Consider the following 18,856-nt stretch of genomic DNA (forward strand, 5'->3'; position numbering starts at 1 on the left):
TAGACTTCAGGCAGAAGCACTAAGAACCTGTTCCACCCACACAAGGTGTGAAACAGGAATCCAGCTTCTAGATGACTCTTACATCAGAAAAGGCCAAACAGGGAGGTTTAGGGTAAACTTTAGAAGTTTGGGGGCACATTTTCCCTTGCCTGCTATCTTGTACACCAAGCCAGTCATACATACCCACCCCAACACCCAGTCTCCCCCTTAGGTATTTGTGAAAGCCTATATTGAAAGAAAATAAATACACAGAGTCTTTTGAATCTCTATCAAATGTGGTTTTTATTCAACTGACAAGCACTTTTCTACAGCTGCACTTGTGGAACATCACATGGCAAAACAGGAGTTTTTTTCTCTAGACTTTTTTTCCTTTTTTTAACCTTATTAAAAATGAGATTGGTCCTAAAAATATAGAAAGAAATAAATTTAAATTCACAAAAAACTGTACATTATCAAAAAGTCACTAAAACACCACATTTGGTTATATAAAAAGTCAGTCCCTTTTGTTGTAAAAGGAACATGGAAACTTGTTGGTGTTGATGGTGTGGTTTCTTCCTGTTACCAGACTGATAGGAGGAGGGGAAACAAAGGGGCAGGGGTGGGTTGTCTTTTTATGTTTAACCTGCCTTCCCTACCAAATACTCTTACTTGTCATGAAGAGAAAATCCACCTAGCTCAAGGGGCAGTGAAGATGAGGAAAGAAAAGAAAGAAATGGCCCCTTTGATCATGCCCTATTGCCCCCACTTCTTCAAACTGAGGGTAGGACCCTACCCCACCTTAAGAGTGCCTGGTCCCTAGGCAAAGAGATGGAACTGGGAGAGGAACACAGAGCAGGAACAACTGAGATTTTACTCCCCCATCCATCTCACCTCCAACAATGAAATTTATCTAGTATATTTTATACCAGGGGAAAACTGCCATGGGGAAAGAGGAGCCCCAACTATAACAGTTCCAACCATCTGACTAACACAGTTTGTTACAGCGCAGTTATTTAGATAAAATATAAATATTTATGCATAATATAAAGTCAATTCAAATATTCTTCAATCCACCTCTTATTTAAAAGCAAAAAAAAAATCTCAAAATAAAATTAAAAGTTTTGAGGTTTATCTGACAGAAAAGGCGACTTTAGAAAGAGGCTATGGGGGAGAAGGGGCTTAAAGGAATAAGAAAGGGGCTGCCCCAGAACCTACACTGCCCCCAACCCCCCCTTCAGTGGCTTGTCAGTGCTGCCAGAATACAAGGAATGCTCCGCCTCACCTGCCACACACCTGCCCCTGGAACATTTCTTGGATGCCTCAGCTCTCTGCTTGGGCCAGCCAGCAGCCACCTCCCCAGTGCAAGTACCCGTAATCTCTGATGGGAGGGGCTGGGCTGAGCAGGAAAGCAGGGGGCTAAGGGCCCATGGCTATAGCTGGGAGTTAGCAGCTTTCCTCTCATGTTGGGGCTTAAATTAACTTGGGCATAGTCACATGTAGGGCAGTGGTAGACTCAGAACCCCTCCTCCCTCCTCTGTGCTCCAGAGTCTCTACTGCTGGGGAAGGGGTCCTGGAGTATGAAGTAGATAAGGGAAGGAAAGTACAACTAAACCTACAGAAGTTCATGGGATTAGGAAAAGATCCAGTTCTACCCCTCTCCCTGTAAAAGCTTCAGATTCAAAGCTACTGAGAGGAAAGGGTGTTCCTGCTGAAAGATTGCACAGTTTGAAGAGGATGGACCAGAAATGACCAGGAGAGAGGAGACACACACAGCCTTGTCCCAGAACTATTCCTGTGGTTTCCCAAATACAAAAAAGTGATGGTTTGAAACAAAGGGAAAGGTGAGAATAAAAATAGATACTTGGGAAAACTGAATGGTTTCTATCAAACATTACAGGATCACAATCACAGCATCCTCTTCTCTCACACAAACACACCTCTCTCTCTCTCTGAGGCCAGTCAATTGCTTGCTATCTGGCCTTCATCTTGGGGGTGCGCCCAAACTCAGCAGTAGTTGTCCCTGAGGAGTTCCCAAGAGGAAGGTTTGGGAAGGAGGTGGGGAAGGAAGCTGGAAGGCCTAGGGGCCTCCCTGCCCTCTCCCTAGCTACTGAGTTTCAGAAAAGGCTGGAAACTCAGCATGTGAGGAGCATCCAACATCATAGAGGGGATAGCTATTGGCAAGAAGATGAGGACAGACAGAAAGACAGGGACCTCTGAACTTTTTTTTCCTTTGAAGGGAAAAAAGATTTGTGAGAAGAGAAAAGGAGGGAGGAACCCGTACACAATAGTTTTACATTATTGGATATGAGAAAATCTGAAAAATGGGGGGTGGGGTAAAGAAAAAAAAAATAATCAAGAGAAAGCAAGAAGCAGGGAAGGGACTGAACATGGAAGCAGCATGTTCAGGGCCCGGTGTCCGGCTCGACACACTTGGGAGTTAAGTCCACTTTACTGGCCGTCACTGCGGGTCCGCACACAGTACAGAGTGTTTCTCGGTTTCACACATTCACTAGAACTATTGCTATTGTTAAATAACCCCAGAATGCTGGGGCACGTACAGGAAAGGAGAGGAAGCTGGGAGGAGGAAGGGACTTCTTTCCCCCTCCCCATTTTTAATTAGGAAATAAAACAGAAAAGAAAAATTTTTTTCTTTCTTTTTTTGGCTTTCAGTCCAGAAGGACCTCATCTCTGTGCCTCTTATTTGAGGAACAAGAGGAGGAAAGGGAGAAAGGGGTATATGGATAAGAGGATGTGGGGTGCTGCCAATGGTAAGGTAAAAAATCAGGGTTATAGCTGACTTGAGTCTGGACCCAGGGCAGCATCAGCAGGTGAAAATGGCAGGGTTTTTTGTTTGGAAGGGGGGGAGGGGGGAGATGCCAAAAGGTGACTCCCCACCTCCCTTGCCTCACAGATTGGTCTGTTTTCCCTGATAAAACTCCTCCCAGCGTCTCTCGAAGAAACGGCGCATGATGTGCCCAGCCTTGCCCACTTCAGAGTCATCCTCGTTGAAAGTCTGGCAGTTGTCAAATACCAGGAGGGCATCAGCTGCAAACTCCTCTGAGCTGGTATACCTGGGCAGTAGTGGAGGCAGAGCTGTGAGCTGGGCAAGAGTTGCAGCAGTAACAGAGAAGGGCAGGGATAGTTTTCACCATGTACTTACCCTCCCCGGAGCAACCGCTCCCGCATGGTAGAAAAATCCATAGGATTTTTGATGATGCGCCGATACCCACTCACCAAACGTGGGTTCACAGGCTCCAGGAAAGGCCAGGCTGCATCATGGGACTCCATCTCCATCAGGATAATCCTATCATTACAGGGACGGTGATGGCTCTACCCCAGGTAGCAAATACACTGGCCCCTCCCCTCCTAGCTCTTTCCTGTGGCATTGGTAGAGCCACTGTCCCCAGAATTTTCTCAACTCACTCGCAAAATGTGAGATCACTGTGGTGGTTCCGCATTGAAAGTCGCCGCCGTTTGGAGGGGGACAGCCCTTCTTCTGAGTACCGAGGCACTGCTGGGCTTTCCCGGCCCCTCGACAGTACCCGGCGCTGGCGGCCATCACCTTCTGTATAATTCAGCGAATAACCACTTTTCCGCTTGTGGCCTCGCTTTGGGAATCCAGGCTTCTGAGTGAATTCTCCCTCTACCTGCTGAGGACAGGAAACAGATGAGATGAGCAACAGCTAGAGATGTACTACTTGCCCTCCAGCAGATTATAATCCCTACCTAAGTGTGATTAAGCCTTCAAAATACTTTCATGCATAGGCTAGTGTAAGAATTAGTCACCTAACCCAATAAGGTAAAAAGAAAGGTATAATTATTCCCATTTTACAGAGGTGGCAATTGAGGCTACAGAATTTAAAGGACCAGAACCCAGGTCTTCTAACACAGTCTGGAGCTCTTTCCAAGGAAAGATTGAGGGTATACGGGGTATCTGTAGGACTGGTGGGAAATGGGATGAAAAGGATAATCTGATTTCTGCTTGGGAGTAGGAATGAAAGAGCAGAAGCCTTACCTGGGCCAAACAGACAGTACAGAACCAGTCTCCTTCTGGGACAGCCTCCATCTTGGGACGATGGCAGTAAATGTGGCAGCCACGGTCACACCCATCACAAAGCAGAAGAAACTCATCATTGTCGCCCTTCCGGCAGACTAGACAGGTCTGGACCAAGGTTGTGAGAAGGCAGAGAGAGCCCTCAAGCCTCTGCCTGCCACAACCCCACTCACCCCAGCTGGCTGGCTCCTCAGCCTTTCCCAGCCTCTTACCACTTTGTTGACAGACTTCTCCCAGGCAATGGACCTCTCCAGCTGGCCCAGGCACAAGCATACCTGAGCTGCACTCCGGCACCGCTCAAGGGTCTGGCGCCAGACACGAATGCGAGGGGTGATCTCATATGATCTAGAGGGAGAAAGTGGTGATCTATGATCCATTAAAGAGGGCACTTACCCCTTCTCTCCAAGACTAAGAATGGAAGGTGGGAGTCACTCACATCTCTGTAGTAGTGCCCTGAGGGGAGCCATTAGGCGTGCTGAGCAGGGCCTTCTCCAGCACAACTTCATGAGCCGGCCAGAGGGGCTCCCGTAGGTACCGCCGTTCAACATTCTGTTCCAGGGCAGCTAGTCTCATCACAGCCAGGTCCAGAGGGTTGGTAGTTTTACGCTGAGGGGCCAGTCCATCCCTACTCCGACCTCTCCAGGTGATATCCTCCTGCGAGTCGGAGAGATGCTCACAGTAGGCCAAGTCTTCACGAGTAGAGTCTGGACTAGGGCAAGTCCAGCCCTTTAGGTGAGAGAGAGAAGAATAAAACTCATTGTAAATGAGGAAAACTAGGCATAGAGGAAAAAAAAACACACCCTACCATTTAAGGTCACAGTAGGTCACTTGTGAGGCAGGAACCTAAGGTTTTTGTAATAGCTATAAGGGATTAATGCCCTCCCTAAACTGCCTACCCAATGCCAATCCCAGCATACCCGAATCTGCAGATCAGACAGGATAACCCGCTGTTCTAGCTCCTCTACCCACTGAAGCACAGTTAGGTCTGTCTCGTATGTCTTCTCTTTGGGGGACCAGTTCATAATCCCTTCTTGAAAGGCAGGTAGCTGACTGGGCTCAAAGATGGGGTCTGAGAGGAAAGAAGGGAGAAGCCCATCAGGCTACTGTCCACAGCAGCAGCTCAACATTCACCCTAGGCTCTTCAGTTCAGACTGGGACTAGTTATCTATTTACCAGTTGAGGGCCGTAGGCAGACTTCCTGCAAGAAGTCCCTGTGCTTGTTAAGGTGTTTGTGAAGTGCCTTTTCCCGGATGCCTCGGGGGTGTAGAGCCTTGAGCATGGCATCCAAAGTCTCAGGTTCTCGGATCCACCACCAGCCCGAGCACATCTCTGTGAGCAGAGGATACGTAGAGGGATGAAGCCAGCTGTGAATCACTGCCCACATTGGATATCACTCTCATCCCACTCTACACCAAGATCACTCACCAGGGGGCACAGGCTGGGCTGTCAGCTGGGTTAGGTAACGCTGCTCTATCTGTCGGAAGAACTTACTGGGAGGTCTCCCTCTACGTTTTGGCTGTCCCTGTCCTGTGGGACTCTGTGGCATTTCTCCAGGGTCTCCTGCTCGCCTCTTATGGGCTACCCCAGGCAAGGGGGTGGAAGAGAACTGTACTGGAGAACAGGGATTGGCAGCAATGGGTCTATTCATCTGTGAATAAAATGAGACAGGGGGATGAGGATGTTTTCATGTTTACAGGTTCCTTCAACTTCAGGTGATGGTGCCTGTGACAAGATGAAGTTAAGTGCATATTACTAATTCCAGCTACTTACTGGCTTAGTGGAAGCAGGTAGCTGAGGGGAAGAAGTGGGTTGGTCCTCAGAAACTGCAGGGGGTGGTGTAGGGGCAGCATTGCAGGGCATCTGGGCTGAGAAGTTAAACCAGAGTGCTTGAGAATCAGGGCTGGATTCTGCCTCATCAGGCTCTGGCTCCTCTGGGACCTGTGACAGGGCTGGGTCTAGTTTTCCTGGACTGCTATCAGGCGTGAGGACTGAGCTGCTCAACAGGGAACTATGGCTCTGAGTCTGGCTCAGCCAAGACAGGAAAGCTGATTGGCTGAGGTCATGCTGGCTCTGACCCAGAGACAAAGGGGAGCCTTCTGGCTCCAGGAACCTGTTATGGGACTGAAGATGGGACTGAAGCTGAAACTGAGGCTGAGGCTGGGGCTGGGCAGGAGCCTGAAGCTGAGGCTGGGACTGAGCCTCAGGCTGAAGCTGAGCTGGGGGCTGTTCTGAATCCTGACCCCTAAGAGGGGACTTAAGGTGCCTAGGTTGCATAGACCCAGGCTTGGTTTTTCGAGGTCGGCCTCGGGCCCGGGCAGGAGAACTAGTGGAGGTACTGGAGCCAGCCAGCTCCCTTTTCACAGAGGAGAAGGCAGGGTTGGGCGCTGGATGGGCTGCTGCTTTTAAGGAGTCGGTTTCTTTCTTTATCATATCCTCAGGAACTGTAAAGAGAAGTAAAACGATTAAAACATACACTGATATATAAGGGGAAAGAAGATGTATTAACACAGGATATATAATTTCTTTTTCTCTTGGACTTAGCCCCCATTTTTTGAGATTCCACTGGGAACAGCTTATATGCCAATGAACATAGACTCTGGAGAAAAAACACTATTCTCCTTAGTAATCATCAGCTATAGGAGCACATCATAAGCTAACATTTACTGAGAACCAACTACAGGTTAATCACTATTTTAAGAGTGTTAACTCATTTTAATCCTCTCAACAGCCTTATGAAGCACATATACTATTATTTCCATTCTACAAATTTAGAAACTGAAGCATACAGCTTGATAAATGGCAGAGCAGGTAGGTAGGCAGTCCTTAGTTTAGAGCCTGCGCTCTTAACAACTATGCTATACTGATTCTCATAAAATGAAAGAAGTCCAAGACTACTAGGTAGAGGAAAAGGAATTAACTTTTGTTAGATTGGATTCAGAATCCAAGCTCCCACAGATACACCTACCTAAGCTCCCTTCTGTTCCTTCCACAAAAATACCAGCCAAATACGGCAACACCCAGTAGCGGCGTCTGTAGCGGTCTTGCCCCAAGGAGACTGCCCGAAGCATTTGGGATGAGTGAAGCAGCTTTTTGCGAAAGAAGAGCTGACGCTGGTAGGCAGTGGAAAAGAAAGATAAATAAAAACACATTTCACCCAGCCCTAGTGGCTTAACTCTGGGAGGCACAGGCCAGAGATCACTTGAGGTCAGGAGTTTGAGACCAGCCTGAGCAAGAACAAGACCCTATCTCTACTAAACATAGAAAAATTATGGTGGCGTGTGACTGTAGTCCCAGCTACTTGGGAGGCTGAGGCAGGAAGATCATTCGAACTCCTGAGTTTGAGGTTACAGTTAGCTATGATGACACCACTGCACTCTAGAGATGGGGCAAGAGAGTGAGACTCTGTCTCAAAAACAAAAAATAAAACAAAAAACTGCCACACGTTTCCAGAGTAACCATGGTGAATTCATGCAGTATATATGAAAAAAGCAAGGCTCTCAGGTTCCCTACAAAACCAGTATCATCTGACCCAAACTCAGTTGATCTGATCAATTCTTGACCAGCCCACATCTTCAATCCTTGGGAAGTTAGAAGCACAATACCTTACTGAGTTTTTCTATCTGGCGCTCTAGCTCTGGGATGCTAGACGTTGTAGCATCAACCTAGACAGAAACAAGTGGACATTGAGAAAAAAAAGAGTTACTGGATTCAAAAAAGAGAAATAATCTATTTTCTAACTACCACTTTCCAATACCTCTCCATCTCTTCGACCCCTGCGGCCATGGACAGCAGTTGTAGTCTCTTCTTCCTCCTCCTCTTCCATGCCACTGGTCTCCTCCATAATCCGAGAACTGCGCCTCCGTCCCAGGCCTTCCTCTAGCCCTTCTATCTCTACCTCAGACCGCCCAGTTCGCTTGGCCAGAACAGTTTTCAGTCTTGAACCAGATGGAGAGAAATGAAGGGAAACTGTGGTAAGGAACATGATGCCACAAAAGGAAAACCTAGAACAGAAACCATCTTGAGCCCTAGCGAAGTCCCAAACCCAGGAAAGGGGCTAAGGGAATCATGTTGCAGACGAAAGCACTGACTATGCTTCACTCTTTCCCCCTCCTCTTCTCTATCTGGGCTCTACTCTCTGTCCTGTCCCTACCTCCGCAGCCGGCCTTCAACAATCCATTTGTTTTTCCTGTAGCTGGACATACTCTCCAGAGTCTTGTCAATCTCACTGCAGGGGAACAGAGAATGGGATCTTGAGGTATAAGTGGCAGGACAAAGAAAGGGAAAGGAGACCCAAGGGTAAAAGGGTTGCAGCTAAACAGGAAGTTTCAGCCTAGAGCCTAGATCTGATGAATGGCAGAAGACGACTTAGGCTCTCCCAGGGAGGGCACTGCAATTCAGTTCTGAGTCACTCCAACATCTTCAGAAGATGGAGCAGACATACAATACCTGACGACTGACTTTTGGACGGCTAACCCTTTCCCCCATCCTATTCTGACACAGGCATATGATGAACACCCCCACCCCCGACCCCTCACTTGATGATGAGGTTGGAGCCGTTGAGTTCATGCACAAGGAAGGCAAGGACGGCAGCCTTCTGCTGGGGTGGCTGGGCCTGGAAAGGCTGGGTGCGCAGGCTGTCACACAGGGCTGGCTCTACTCCATATGCCATAAGGAAGCAGCGCAGGATCTCAGACACATTATCTCTTGTCAGTGGGATCTCGGACATCTTCTCCCCCAAAATCTTTAGGGACTGTGTGGAGGAAAGCATAATGGGAATGAGGAGGGAAAGAGGAACAAGTTGGGTGAACCTGGAAGAGGAAAATAACACATCAGGAGAGAACTACAGAATTAAGACAGGACATAGCTAAGAGAAGAGTGCAAAAGAAAAGAAACAAAAGAAAATGAACAAAATAAGGAGAGAATAGTCAGAGAAAAAAGAAACAGAAGGAAAAATATAAAGAAAACAGAAACAAGAAGTTTTATCTCCTTCATTTGTCCTGATTCTTTAGGAAAGGACTTTTAAGAGTTTTTAAAGAGAAAGCAAAACTGACACAGAGCACTGGATCCCAGGCCCTTCCAGACTGCCTAGGAAAGGAGCTCACCTGACAGTAGGAAGGCAAGCCAGGATCATAGAGTGCAGCCTTTAGGAGCCGAACCAGCAGGTCTTGCACCTCGCCCAAGCTGTCACCTTGACATAGGAGGCCCTCCTGCAGGACCCCCAGGCTAGGCACATCTTTGGCGGGATCAAAGCCCAGCACCTTGCCAAAGCTATGCAGGAACTCCACGATGGTCAAGCAGTCTGAAAAGGCCCCACTGGGCAACGTCAGGCCTGGGATGCGTGAGAAGTCAGGCAAGGGCTGGAGAGAGAAAAAGTTGTAGGGGGTTCTGTTAAACATAACAATAACAGAAAATAACAATCTAGATGTCTGTAAGGGGTACTTCCCTTAATAGAAAGGTCTTCACACCTGGCCCCTTCCATGACCCAGGAACTGTATTCTCCCCTCACTACCTGGTGGTCAGGCAGACACATATCCTCTGTGGGCTTCTTCATCTCCTCCAAGATCATCTGTTGCCTCTGCTTTTCCTCCAAGCGCCTCTGTGTGGCCAGGGTCTTTTCAGCTTTACAAGCTGGCTTAGCTTTGGTCACCTCTTCCTTTTCCTTCATTTTTACCTTCTCCTTCTTTTCCTTCTTGACTTTTTCCTTCATTTTTTCCTGCTTTGCCTTTACCTTTTCCTTTTCAGCCTACCCACCCAAGGGAGAGAGGAACCGCGAGTGCCATAGATATCAGTCACCACTGTTCTCTGGTCCCAGTCCCTCCCAAACACTCAGAAATTGAACTATAAAATAAGACTGACATACACATCTTACAAAATCAGTTTGGTGGCTTTGAAATTACACTTGGCGAGTGTGTACATGCACCTACCTTGGATTTCTTCTTAGCTTCTTTCTGCTTTAAGCTCTTGGTCTCTTGTTTCCGCTTGTTTTTGGCCTGTAAACCACAAGGGAAGTCATTTCTCCTCAAACTCTGAAAGCATCTCTGCTTGGGCTAGGATTAAAAAAGACAAGGGTGCTGGGGAGGAGGGGAGAGATGGGATGAGGGGTTGGCAATGGACTGATTCTCTCACCCTACAGATGCCCACATTATTCTTGAAAAAGCCTAAATCTCTAAATCAAGCCCAAGAAATTTCAGGATAATGAAGGTGTGCTGCTATATAGGGGGTGGCAGACGTGAGAGATGAAAGAAAAGATACGAAGTGGGTTGTAGGAAAAGTTAACCCACTGTGGAAACTCTCTGATGTCCCTCACCTGTCCTTGGATAGCAGTCTGACATTCTCCCCGTTGTACCTTCTGCCTCATCTTCTTCTTGCTTTTACTCATCTTTGCTTTATCTTCCTCATTCACTGTTTCTGTGAGAGCAGAAAAAAATGAAACAAGTGAGGCGGGAATATCGATCTATGGCAACCAGAGCAGTACATGCCTGTCACAAAGCTGGCCTCCCAAGCAGCTCCCTGAAGAATCTAGAGTAGTTTTTTTTTTTTAAGTATGCACAATAAAATGTTGGGGGAAAAAATGTAGGAGAGGCACCTGCTATGGGGGTGGCACAAAGAATTCAAATGACATCTCCTGCCCAGAAGCACCAGCCCCTGGCTCCAATCGGACTGCTTTAGAAGGGGTCCTGCTGATAGAAAAGAGGCCGTAATGGCAGAGTAGCCTTGTAGCTTGTCACCCAGGCTACCTGACAAGGGCAGCAACTCAGACTGATTTTCGAGCAGAGCAGAGAAAGAAAACAGAAAGCCAAACTGCTGGGAAAACAGGGTAGTAGTTGGAAGCTTTTATTAACCAAGAGTGCCAGAAAGAAAGGGCCCAGATAGCAAACACCTCAAAAGAGTCAGATCAACACTGCCATAGTTACTGCTCATGCTCAGCTCCATGTCTCCACTAACAGATCTGAATTTCTTCCTTTCTGGAAGACTAAATACTAAAGTGTAATTTTGCAAACAATAGAGTATTTTATGATTCATGTTTCTGACATAATGATACCTATTCTTATGTTTCTGGTATAGAAACACCACCAAATGTCTATATAGCAACCCTCTAAAAGTTAGAGAGTAGACAGATGAACCACTTAAAATATGAACTTTGTTCTAGGTTGTACAGTCAGAACATGGCAGAGCTGGAACTCTGGGAATCAGAAGACTCAGACTTTTCACACTCTTCATACTAAATTAGGGTAAACACTGAAAAATTTAGACATTTCCCACCTGTGTATCCCACTAAAATAGTGCCAATTATCTTTTGAATTCAGATGTAAATTATGAATATTCATGATCATGATAATGAGCAAAGTAAAGTGTACAACGGAAACCAGTACAGTAAGTAAGGAACTGAAAGACGGAAGAAAGGGCATGGAAGTCCTCCTCTCGGCTACATAACCACATCTGGGGACATTCAAGGCTTCACTAGTAACAGCAACTCAAGGAAGAGACTGGCTGGAAAAGAAGCTCCCCAAAGTGCTAGGACCCTGATGCTGCATTCCAGGGAGAAGTTGATTCAGATTTATTCTGTTCAAATAATGTCAGTCACACCCAGGTATTAGCATACGTTAAGTAACATTTCAGGTATTCCAGAGGGAGCAAAAATCCCAAAGTAAAAAATACCACTGTACCTTGAGCCTCCAGTTTCTTTAGAAGGCGGTTTTCTGTCTTATTCAATAGTTCAGTGATTTTGACCTTGGGTGGCCGACCTCGGCCCCGTTTCACCTTGGGGACTTCCTTGGTCTTAGCCTTCTCAGTGTTTCGAGGTCGGCCCCGTTTGCCAGTAATTGCCTGAATCCTGGATGGGATCTCTTCTACTGAGAGCTGTACCCACTGCAAGCCCTAAGGTAACGAGGAAGAGACAATGTTACAATGGAAAGGAATCAGTGCATGCCACTAGGTCCTCTAAACCATGTGATGCCCCAGAACCTTCAAACCCCACAAGGAGCTGCAGCTTGTCCACCAACTCTTCTCAGGGACAAAGCATATTTAACCCTTCGGTCTGCACCTCTGGTGTATCTCTCTCCTCAAAGAAATCTCCAACAGGCATACGGGGACTGAAGCTGAAGTGCTCACGGCGGACACTGTGTACTACGTTGCGGCTCAGGTACTAGGAGGAGGAAAACAAAATGACATTAATGAAGTAGGAGACCCACCATGTCTTTGGCCAACAATGGCACAATCTGAACAGGTCCCAGAGCAGACAATGCCAGCCTGCTGCCACTGGGCCCAAGAAAATGTTTGTGCTTCCTTTTTGTTTTTTTTTGAGACAGGGTCTTGCTCTGCTGCTTGGACTAGAGTGCCATGGTTATGGTAGCTCACTGCAACCTCAAACTCCTGGACTTAAGCAATACTCCTGCATAAGCCTTCTTTTTTTTTTTTTTTTGAGACAGAGTCTCACTTTGTTGCCCAGGCTAGAGTGAGTGCTATGGCATCAGCCTAGCTCACAGCAACCTCAAACTCCTGGGCTCAAGCAATCCTGCTGCCTCAGCCTCCTGAGTAGCTGGGACTACAGGCATGCACCACCATGCCTGGCTAATTTTTTGTATATATATTAGTTGGCCAATTAATTTCTTTCTATTTATAGTAGAGATGGGGTCTCGATCTTGCTCAGGCTGGTTTCAAACTCCTGACCTAGAGCAATCCGCCCACTTCGGCCTCCCAGAGTGCTAGGATTAGAGGCGTGAGCCACTGCGCCTGACCTGCATAAGCCTTCTAAGTAGCTGGTAATATAGTGCACCATCCTGCCCAGATGATTTTTCTATTTTTTTATATAGACAGGGTCTTGGTATGTTGCTCAGGGTTGGTCTCAAACTCCTGGACTCAAGAGATCCTCCCTCCTTGGCTTCCCAAAAGTACTAGAATTATAGGCATGAGCCATCGCCTGGCCCGTGCTTTCTTTTAAAAAAGCCTATGAATAGTCAGAAAGGGATTGCTATTAAAAAAAAGAAAAAAAAAGGCTATGAAAGCTACATTACCTTAATCACTTCTGGAAATTGTTTCATCCTCTTCCCACAGGGGCCATAATACCAGGTCTCCCCCTGCCATCGGTGGTTGCCCTTCTTGATGCGTACCTCTCTCCGCCACCTGCCAGAGAAGCACACGGGCCCTGCCGCCAGGTCACACCCCTACCCACTCCCTTGCAACCCAGGAGCCAAACCCACTGAGCAGATGAACCTCCCCATATTTGTCTCACTAGAACTCCAAGCAGATGCAAAAGCAGCAAGATATAAGCTTGGCTAGAAGGCAGACTTGAGCTCTAGCAAATACCTTAAACCCCTCAGCAGGAAAGCAATGTACAAGCCCAGAAATACCTCCACCCCTCCTTTTTACAAAGTCAGTGAGCTGAGCAGCCAGAAACCCCTCCCTGGTGCCATTCAGGGCAGTTACTGGGTTTCCAATAAAGAGGCTAAAGACCTAAAGAAATAAAGGCAGAAGATAGAGGGTGGGGAGAGAAGCAGAAGAGTAAATTTGCTGCTGACTCCACTCAGTAAATAACTCAGTAGGCCAAGGTTTAGTTAAGAACTCTGTGTTCTGAGCAACATTATTATAGGAGTAACCCTTATCTTTCTCTCAAAACTTTATATATATATTTTTGTAGAGACAGGGTCTCACCGTGTTGCCCAGTCTTGAATGCCTGGCCTCAAATGATCTTCCCCCTCACTTCCCAAAGTGCTGGGATTACAGATGGGAAACTTCCTGGACTTTCTCTCTAAACTTTAAGCAGTACTCAAACTTGGTGATCATAAGTAGAATTGAGGGGTAGGGGTGGAGAAGACCCAGGAAAGCCATTATTTCTACAAGGCCCTTGGCATCAGCTGGCTTGTTCATTCTGGTCATGCACAGTTCCTGCCCTTACCTCTCTAAAGAACATTAAACACTGCCACTATCCCTCCAATTCATTTGTGCTAAGCCACTCCCCATTCATTACTATCCCTTCTTTTTTATTTTTTTGAGACAGGGTCTTGCTCTGCTTCCTGGACTAGAGTGCCATGGTGTTATGGTAGCTCACTGCAACCTCAAACTCCTGGACTTAAGCAATACACCTGCATAAGCCTTTTTTTTGAGACAGAGTCTCACTTTGTTGCCCAGGCTAGAGTGAGTGCTATGGCATCAGCCTAGCTCACAGCAACCTCAAACTCCTGGGCTCAAGCAATCCTGCTGCCTCAGCCTCCTGAGTAGCTGGGACTACAGGCATGCGCCACCATGCCTGGCTAATTTTTTGTATATATATTAGTTGGCCAATTAATTTCTTTCTATTTATAGTAGAGACAGGGTCTTGCTCTTGCTCAGGCTGGTTTCGAACTCCTGACCTCGAGCAATCCTCCCGCCGCGGCCTCCCAGAGTGCTAGGATTAGAGGCGTGAGCCTCCTCGCCCAGCCCATTACTATCCCTTCTGCTCAGAAATAGGACAAGTCAGCTAGTTTTGATATGAGCCCCATGGTTTAGAAAAGGTAATAGCTGGCACTCCTTGAGCAAAACTGAGCTGCAGCTGGGCGTGGCTCACCCTGAGAGAAGAAGGAAAACCTAGGAATCTCATGCCAAGAAACATTATTACTGCGAATAATTGTCCTGTAATCTACTCTTGACTAGCCCATTCCTTTCCCACCTGAGAGGAAGAAAAGAGCTCCCTTCTTCCTAGAAGCATGCATTAAACTTGTCAAGGTCAATGCACATAGCAAACTAGAGCATTTACCCATGCTGGAGGGGAAGGCGAACTTCTTCTGGGGTAGCAATACGTCTCCTCAGGATATCACCTTGGAAGGAAGACAGAAGATACCCAAGTTAATAGTTCAAATAAAATATTAAAATAGGTCAGTAGGGAAGGACAAAAAGGAACATGGGACAGAAAGTTCTTGGAACTAGCCAGAGACAGACAGAATCTGGACACTCACTACTACCAGAAGTAGTGACTCCTTCTCCAGTGATCTCTTCCAGGTCAGTGGTGGTTTCAGGGAAGCTGCTGACATCCTTATTTGCTGGGGAGGCTGTTGGGAAGGCAGCTGCTGGGGAAGTTACAGGGGAGGCTTTTGGGGAGGTCACTGGAGCCATCAAGGAGAGTTCTGGGGAGACTGCTGGGAGGACTGCTGAGGAAGTGGGAGAGACCACTGGGGAGACTGTAGAAACTGCTGGAGAGATTTCTGGGGAGGCTGCTGGAGAAACCGCCAGAGAGACTGCTGGGGAGGCTGTTGGCGAGACTGCTGGTGAAGTTGCTGGATGTAGCTGAATAGTGGATGACTGGTCGGGAGCTGAATGGGTCAGAGGTGGCGTGAAGTCTGAAGCCTGAGTCTCCATTTCTTCCTGTTCAGTATCACTACCGTTATTCAGGTCAAAGCTATTATCTATAATCCAAACAGACAGGATGGGTTAAGGAAAAATGATGTCACATAAAACAAGAGAACCTATTCAGTCAAACCTAGACTAAGCTAAACAAGGTTACTTCAAGGGCTTTTCCTTAGAGTTAGAAAAAGAAGTAGCTTCTGGCTTTTCTCTTAACCATTCATGAAGGTTAAAGGGCAAAGCTGCTGCGGCTGTCACTGTGTGAAGGAATACCTTTTACTGGGAGCCAATAAGTCTTCTAACATCTTTTTCCCTGCCAACCCCAATCTCACAACTTCTTCAAGGCAGAGGGCACAGGTCAGTGTAGTGGCCTGTGCCTTTTTTAGTCCCACCATATACTATCCCATAGCCCCTTCAGCTCCCAACACAGTGCTTACAGACTTCCCACCCCTAAGGCTCTAACTATGGAACCTATTCTCTCACCTTTTCTCAGGTCAAGGACTTTCTTTTTCCTACCTTTTCTCACTTACCTTGTAGGACAGATTCCCCTAGGACAGATGGAGAGGTGGGACTGGCAAAGATAGAGGCTGATGTTTGACTATCATCTGCCAGGAGACTGAAGGCAGTAGCATTATTAAGGGAAGGGCAATCGAGGGCAGAGATCACAGGGCTGTCCTCAAGAGGCAACTTGTCCTCTGTACCCATCAGCTCCGTGTCATCTATACCATAAAGTCCTCCACTCACTGGCTCTGGTGATGGGGGTAGAAAAATCAGAGAGCAAGATAATGAGAAAAAAATCAGAAAGCTCGATTTAAGAAATATCGATCTGAAAATATCCAACTCTAATTCCCATAGTGTTAAGATTCTTTCTAATATTAAATTAGGGAAAATTTATAGCCCTTTCCCTAAGAGTGAAGTCATTGGACTGTAGGAATCCTAACAGTCTGAGGTGAAAATGAAGGAAAAGGCCTTGACCATATATCTACCCACAGACCTATGCAAAATTCTAGCATTTATCATAAAAATAGTCCTTTCTTATACTTTAGTGGGGTAAAAAGTGACAGCTCACTGGCAAATGTTTTTTTTTTTTTTTTCTAGTTAGAACTCAAATACTCCAACTGTGTAGAAATAAGTCCCTATCCAGTGAATTATATTGTCCAGCACTCTTGACCAACATGAATACCGGGAGAGAACCTGGAAATGAACCAATTCAGCTCAGAGTTCAGTTGGCCCAGCCAGGCCAGTAGCATGTAACTGTGGTCTACCACAGGATTATCTGGAAGCCCCAATGCCCCAGATACCCTAATATTTTGCCTGTTTTACTATCTCTTCCAGGTAGTAGAAGCTAGCTACCTTCTGCATGGATAAGTTGAAGGGAGCCAGCCTCCAAGCTCACCTGGTGCCAGAGAGTTGAAGGGCTCCAGAGAGTCTTCACTGAGGATTGGAGTGTCTTCCAGTTGATCAGGAAGATGTGAAGGATCATCTAAACAACTCACTGTGGGGTCGGGAACCAGGACTGAGACCTCTTGGTGTAATGATTCCACAGAAGGGACAGAGCCATTGTAGCCACACATCTTCAGTTCTAGAAAATTCATGGAAAAAGCAAAAGTCAAATTCAGTGCCTTCAACTGGTTCACTGAGCTACATTAAGCAATCAATCTGTTAGAAGAATGTTCACTCATTCAACATTTACTGCTGCCATAATGCCAGTTCTATGCTGGGAAATGATCACAGCAAGATACTCTAAGTGAGCAGAGATATGCTGGTAAAATCAATCCCTAGAGCAGGTAAAGAAAGGGGAAAGATTAGGGTCTGAGATAAGAACCCCATCATGTTCTTAGATATCTCTCCCATCCAGTAAGAACAGAGAGTACATCCTGTGATTTTACAGGGTTGTGATCACCCTTATACCAGCAATCAACTGCAAGCTAAGCTTTTATTTTCAGGGAAAAGATGTGAGGGGTTACACATGTACAATGCTAACAACAAAAAAGAAAGGAAACTGAGTAGACAAGCGACGGTGTGCTCTGCCTGCTTCCTTACCTCCTTCATATGTCAGTCACTACTAGGGCTCAGCCCACTTTAGCAGCCAGTCTGACTCTGCCATAGTCAGTCAAAACAGCCTCAATGCCTGCTGCTAATGCCCTAACCCCTTCAAGTATTTTGGAACTGGGCTCGCCCACCTGCCCTCTCCAGGCCAGCAGCTCTGCATGAGCTTGAAATAATTTGCACTCCCACTCTCGAGCTGGTGCTGCTGCCACAAAAACACCAGCCACTTGTCTCTGCTAATCACCAACATGCAAATCAGCCTCTACTGTAGAGAGCTGGAAAGACAAGTTTTCCTCACCTCAAAAAACCACTGTTTAGGACAAACTAGGATGGAAGAAAAAAAAAAAAAAAAAAACCACTGTCCCCCACAGCCCCATTTTCCCTCTCCTCACCCAGCTCACAGACCCAGTTATACCTGGTTGCTCTTCTTCCAGCTCCAGGCTGCCTACCAAGCCAGTGCCATTCTCTGCCACAACTGAAGTCATCTCCTTTTCTGCTGCCTCATCAGGATGGATACCACTGCCTACCTCCTGGGAGGGTGCAAAGGTTTGAATGCTAGATCCCAACATAGGAGAAGTCTGTGGGGAGGTGAAAAAACTAGGGGGTCCATTGGGCATCACCTCAAAATTCTGGTCAGGAAAAGAATCATACAGTTCCTGTGAATCGAAGTTAAGCCCCATGGGGCTCTGGGTACCGTTGGCCCAGAACTCTTGGCTCCCAGATCGAAGGTTAGTGTTGTGACTTGGGGATGAAGGTTGCCGGCTGCCCCCAAGGATGCCGTTGAGTGGGTATTGTCCCCCCGAGAACTGGGAGAGAAGGGGTGGGTCCTTGAGGTTGCTGCCAGGATTGGCAGATGGGTACGGTGAGTAGTTCCAGAGACAGTCGTAGGCCACGTTGGGGTGATGGAGGTGTGAGGTGCTGGAGGAGTGGGGAGCAGAGTTCAAAATCCCTGAAGTAGTAGTGTGAGATACAGTAGATAAGCCATTAACATTCACATCCCCATTCAAACCTGGCAGAGAAGGAAACAAAAGGGTCAGAGACATATGCAAGTAATTTTACCAAAAGAATCCCAAAATAATAGTACTGACTAGAAAAAGGGAAGGGGAATTCCCCCTCCATTATATTTAGCTTTTGGGTCTCTGGAGAACACCAAACCCAGATAACTCCTGGATGTAAGTTTAGCAACTGCAAGAGAGGCTGCTGAGTAGAGGGATGGGGAGATCTCTAAGCCTATGATGGGAACGATCAGCGGAGAGCTGGCTGCTGCTGCTGCTGCCTTTTTTTTTTTTTTTTTTAAATTAAATGAAGCTGTTTGCAGACTCCCTACAGTAACTTGCATTCTTCCCTACTCTCGTTCCCTAGGGGAATTCTTCCCTTGAAGGGCATGACTGAATTCTCCAGGCACCCTCCTCCTTTCCCCAGTGCCTGTTTGGCCCCACAGTGGCACCAGAAGGGACA

The 18,856-nt window shown here is 46.9% G+C and overlaps 1 protein-coding gene across 2 annotated transcripts in view; it reads right to left on the reverse strand.

Moving 5' to 3' along the window:
- Window positions 1–256: 256 nt before the first annotated feature.
- The window catches only part of BAZ2A (bromodomain adjacent to zinc finger domain 2A), a 36,881-nt gene continuing 18,281 nt past the window's right edge, over window positions 257–18,856 (reverse strand). The window contains exons 3-30 of one of the 2 annotated variants that reach the window (XM_012754007.3): window positions 18,019–18,407; window positions 17,814–17,928; window positions 16,746–16,931; window positions 15,880–16,098; window positions 14,965–15,411; window positions 14,766–14,826; window positions 13,048–13,156; window positions 12,078–12,179; window positions 11,701–11,911; window positions 10,341–10,441; window positions 9,958–10,023; window positions 9,543–9,776; window positions 9,136–9,390; window positions 8,569–8,783; window positions 8,184–8,258; window positions 7,788–7,968; window positions 7,636–7,695; window positions 6,999–7,143; window positions 5,804–6,474; window positions 5,459–5,681; window positions 5,207–5,362; window positions 4,951–5,102; window positions 4,470–4,759; window positions 4,246–4,378; window positions 3,995–4,141; window positions 3,403–3,629; window positions 3,140–3,283; window positions 257–3,050 (exon numbers count right to left, since the gene is read on the reverse strand). In XM_012754007.3, the coding sequence (XP_012609461.1) occupies window positions 2,885–3,050; window positions 3,140–3,283; window positions 3,403–3,629; window positions 3,995–4,141; window positions 4,246–4,378; window positions 4,470–4,759; window positions 4,951–5,102; window positions 5,207–5,362; window positions 5,459–5,681; window positions 5,804–6,474; window positions 6,999–7,143; window positions 7,636–7,695; window positions 7,788–7,968; window positions 8,184–8,258; window positions 8,569–8,783; window positions 9,136–9,390; window positions 9,543–9,776; window positions 9,958–10,023; window positions 10,341–10,441; window positions 11,701–11,911; window positions 12,078–12,179; window positions 13,048–13,156; window positions 14,766–14,826; window positions 14,965–15,411; window positions 15,880–16,098; window positions 16,746–16,931; window positions 17,814–17,928; window positions 18,019–18,407 (5,480 nt within the window). In that variant the 3' untranslated portion in view covers window positions 257–2,884. Of the gene's footprint in view, window positions 3,051–3,139; window positions 3,284–3,402; window positions 3,630–3,994; window positions 4,142–4,245; window positions 4,379–4,469; window positions 4,760–4,950; window positions 5,103–5,206; window positions 5,363–5,458; window positions 5,682–5,803; window positions 6,475–6,998; window positions 7,144–7,635; window positions 7,696–7,787; window positions 7,969–8,183; window positions 8,259–8,568; window positions 8,784–9,135; window positions 9,391–9,542; window positions 9,777–9,957; window positions 10,024–10,340; window positions 10,442–11,700; window positions 11,912–12,077; window positions 12,180–13,047; window positions 13,157–14,765; window positions 14,827–14,964; window positions 15,412–15,879; window positions 16,099–16,745; window positions 16,932–17,813; window positions 18,408–18,856 lie in introns of both variants that reach the window. The other variant, XM_012753975.3, reaches the window with a different exon arrangement.

The sequence above is a fragment of the Microcebus murinus genome, chromosome 10 (assembly GCF_040939455.1).
Source record: "Microcebus murinus isolate Inina chromosome 10, M.murinus_Inina_mat1.0, whole genome shotgun sequence".
Classification (NCBI taxonomy): domain Eukaryota; kingdom Metazoa; phylum Chordata; class Mammalia; order Primates; family Cheirogaleidae; genus Microcebus; species Microcebus murinus.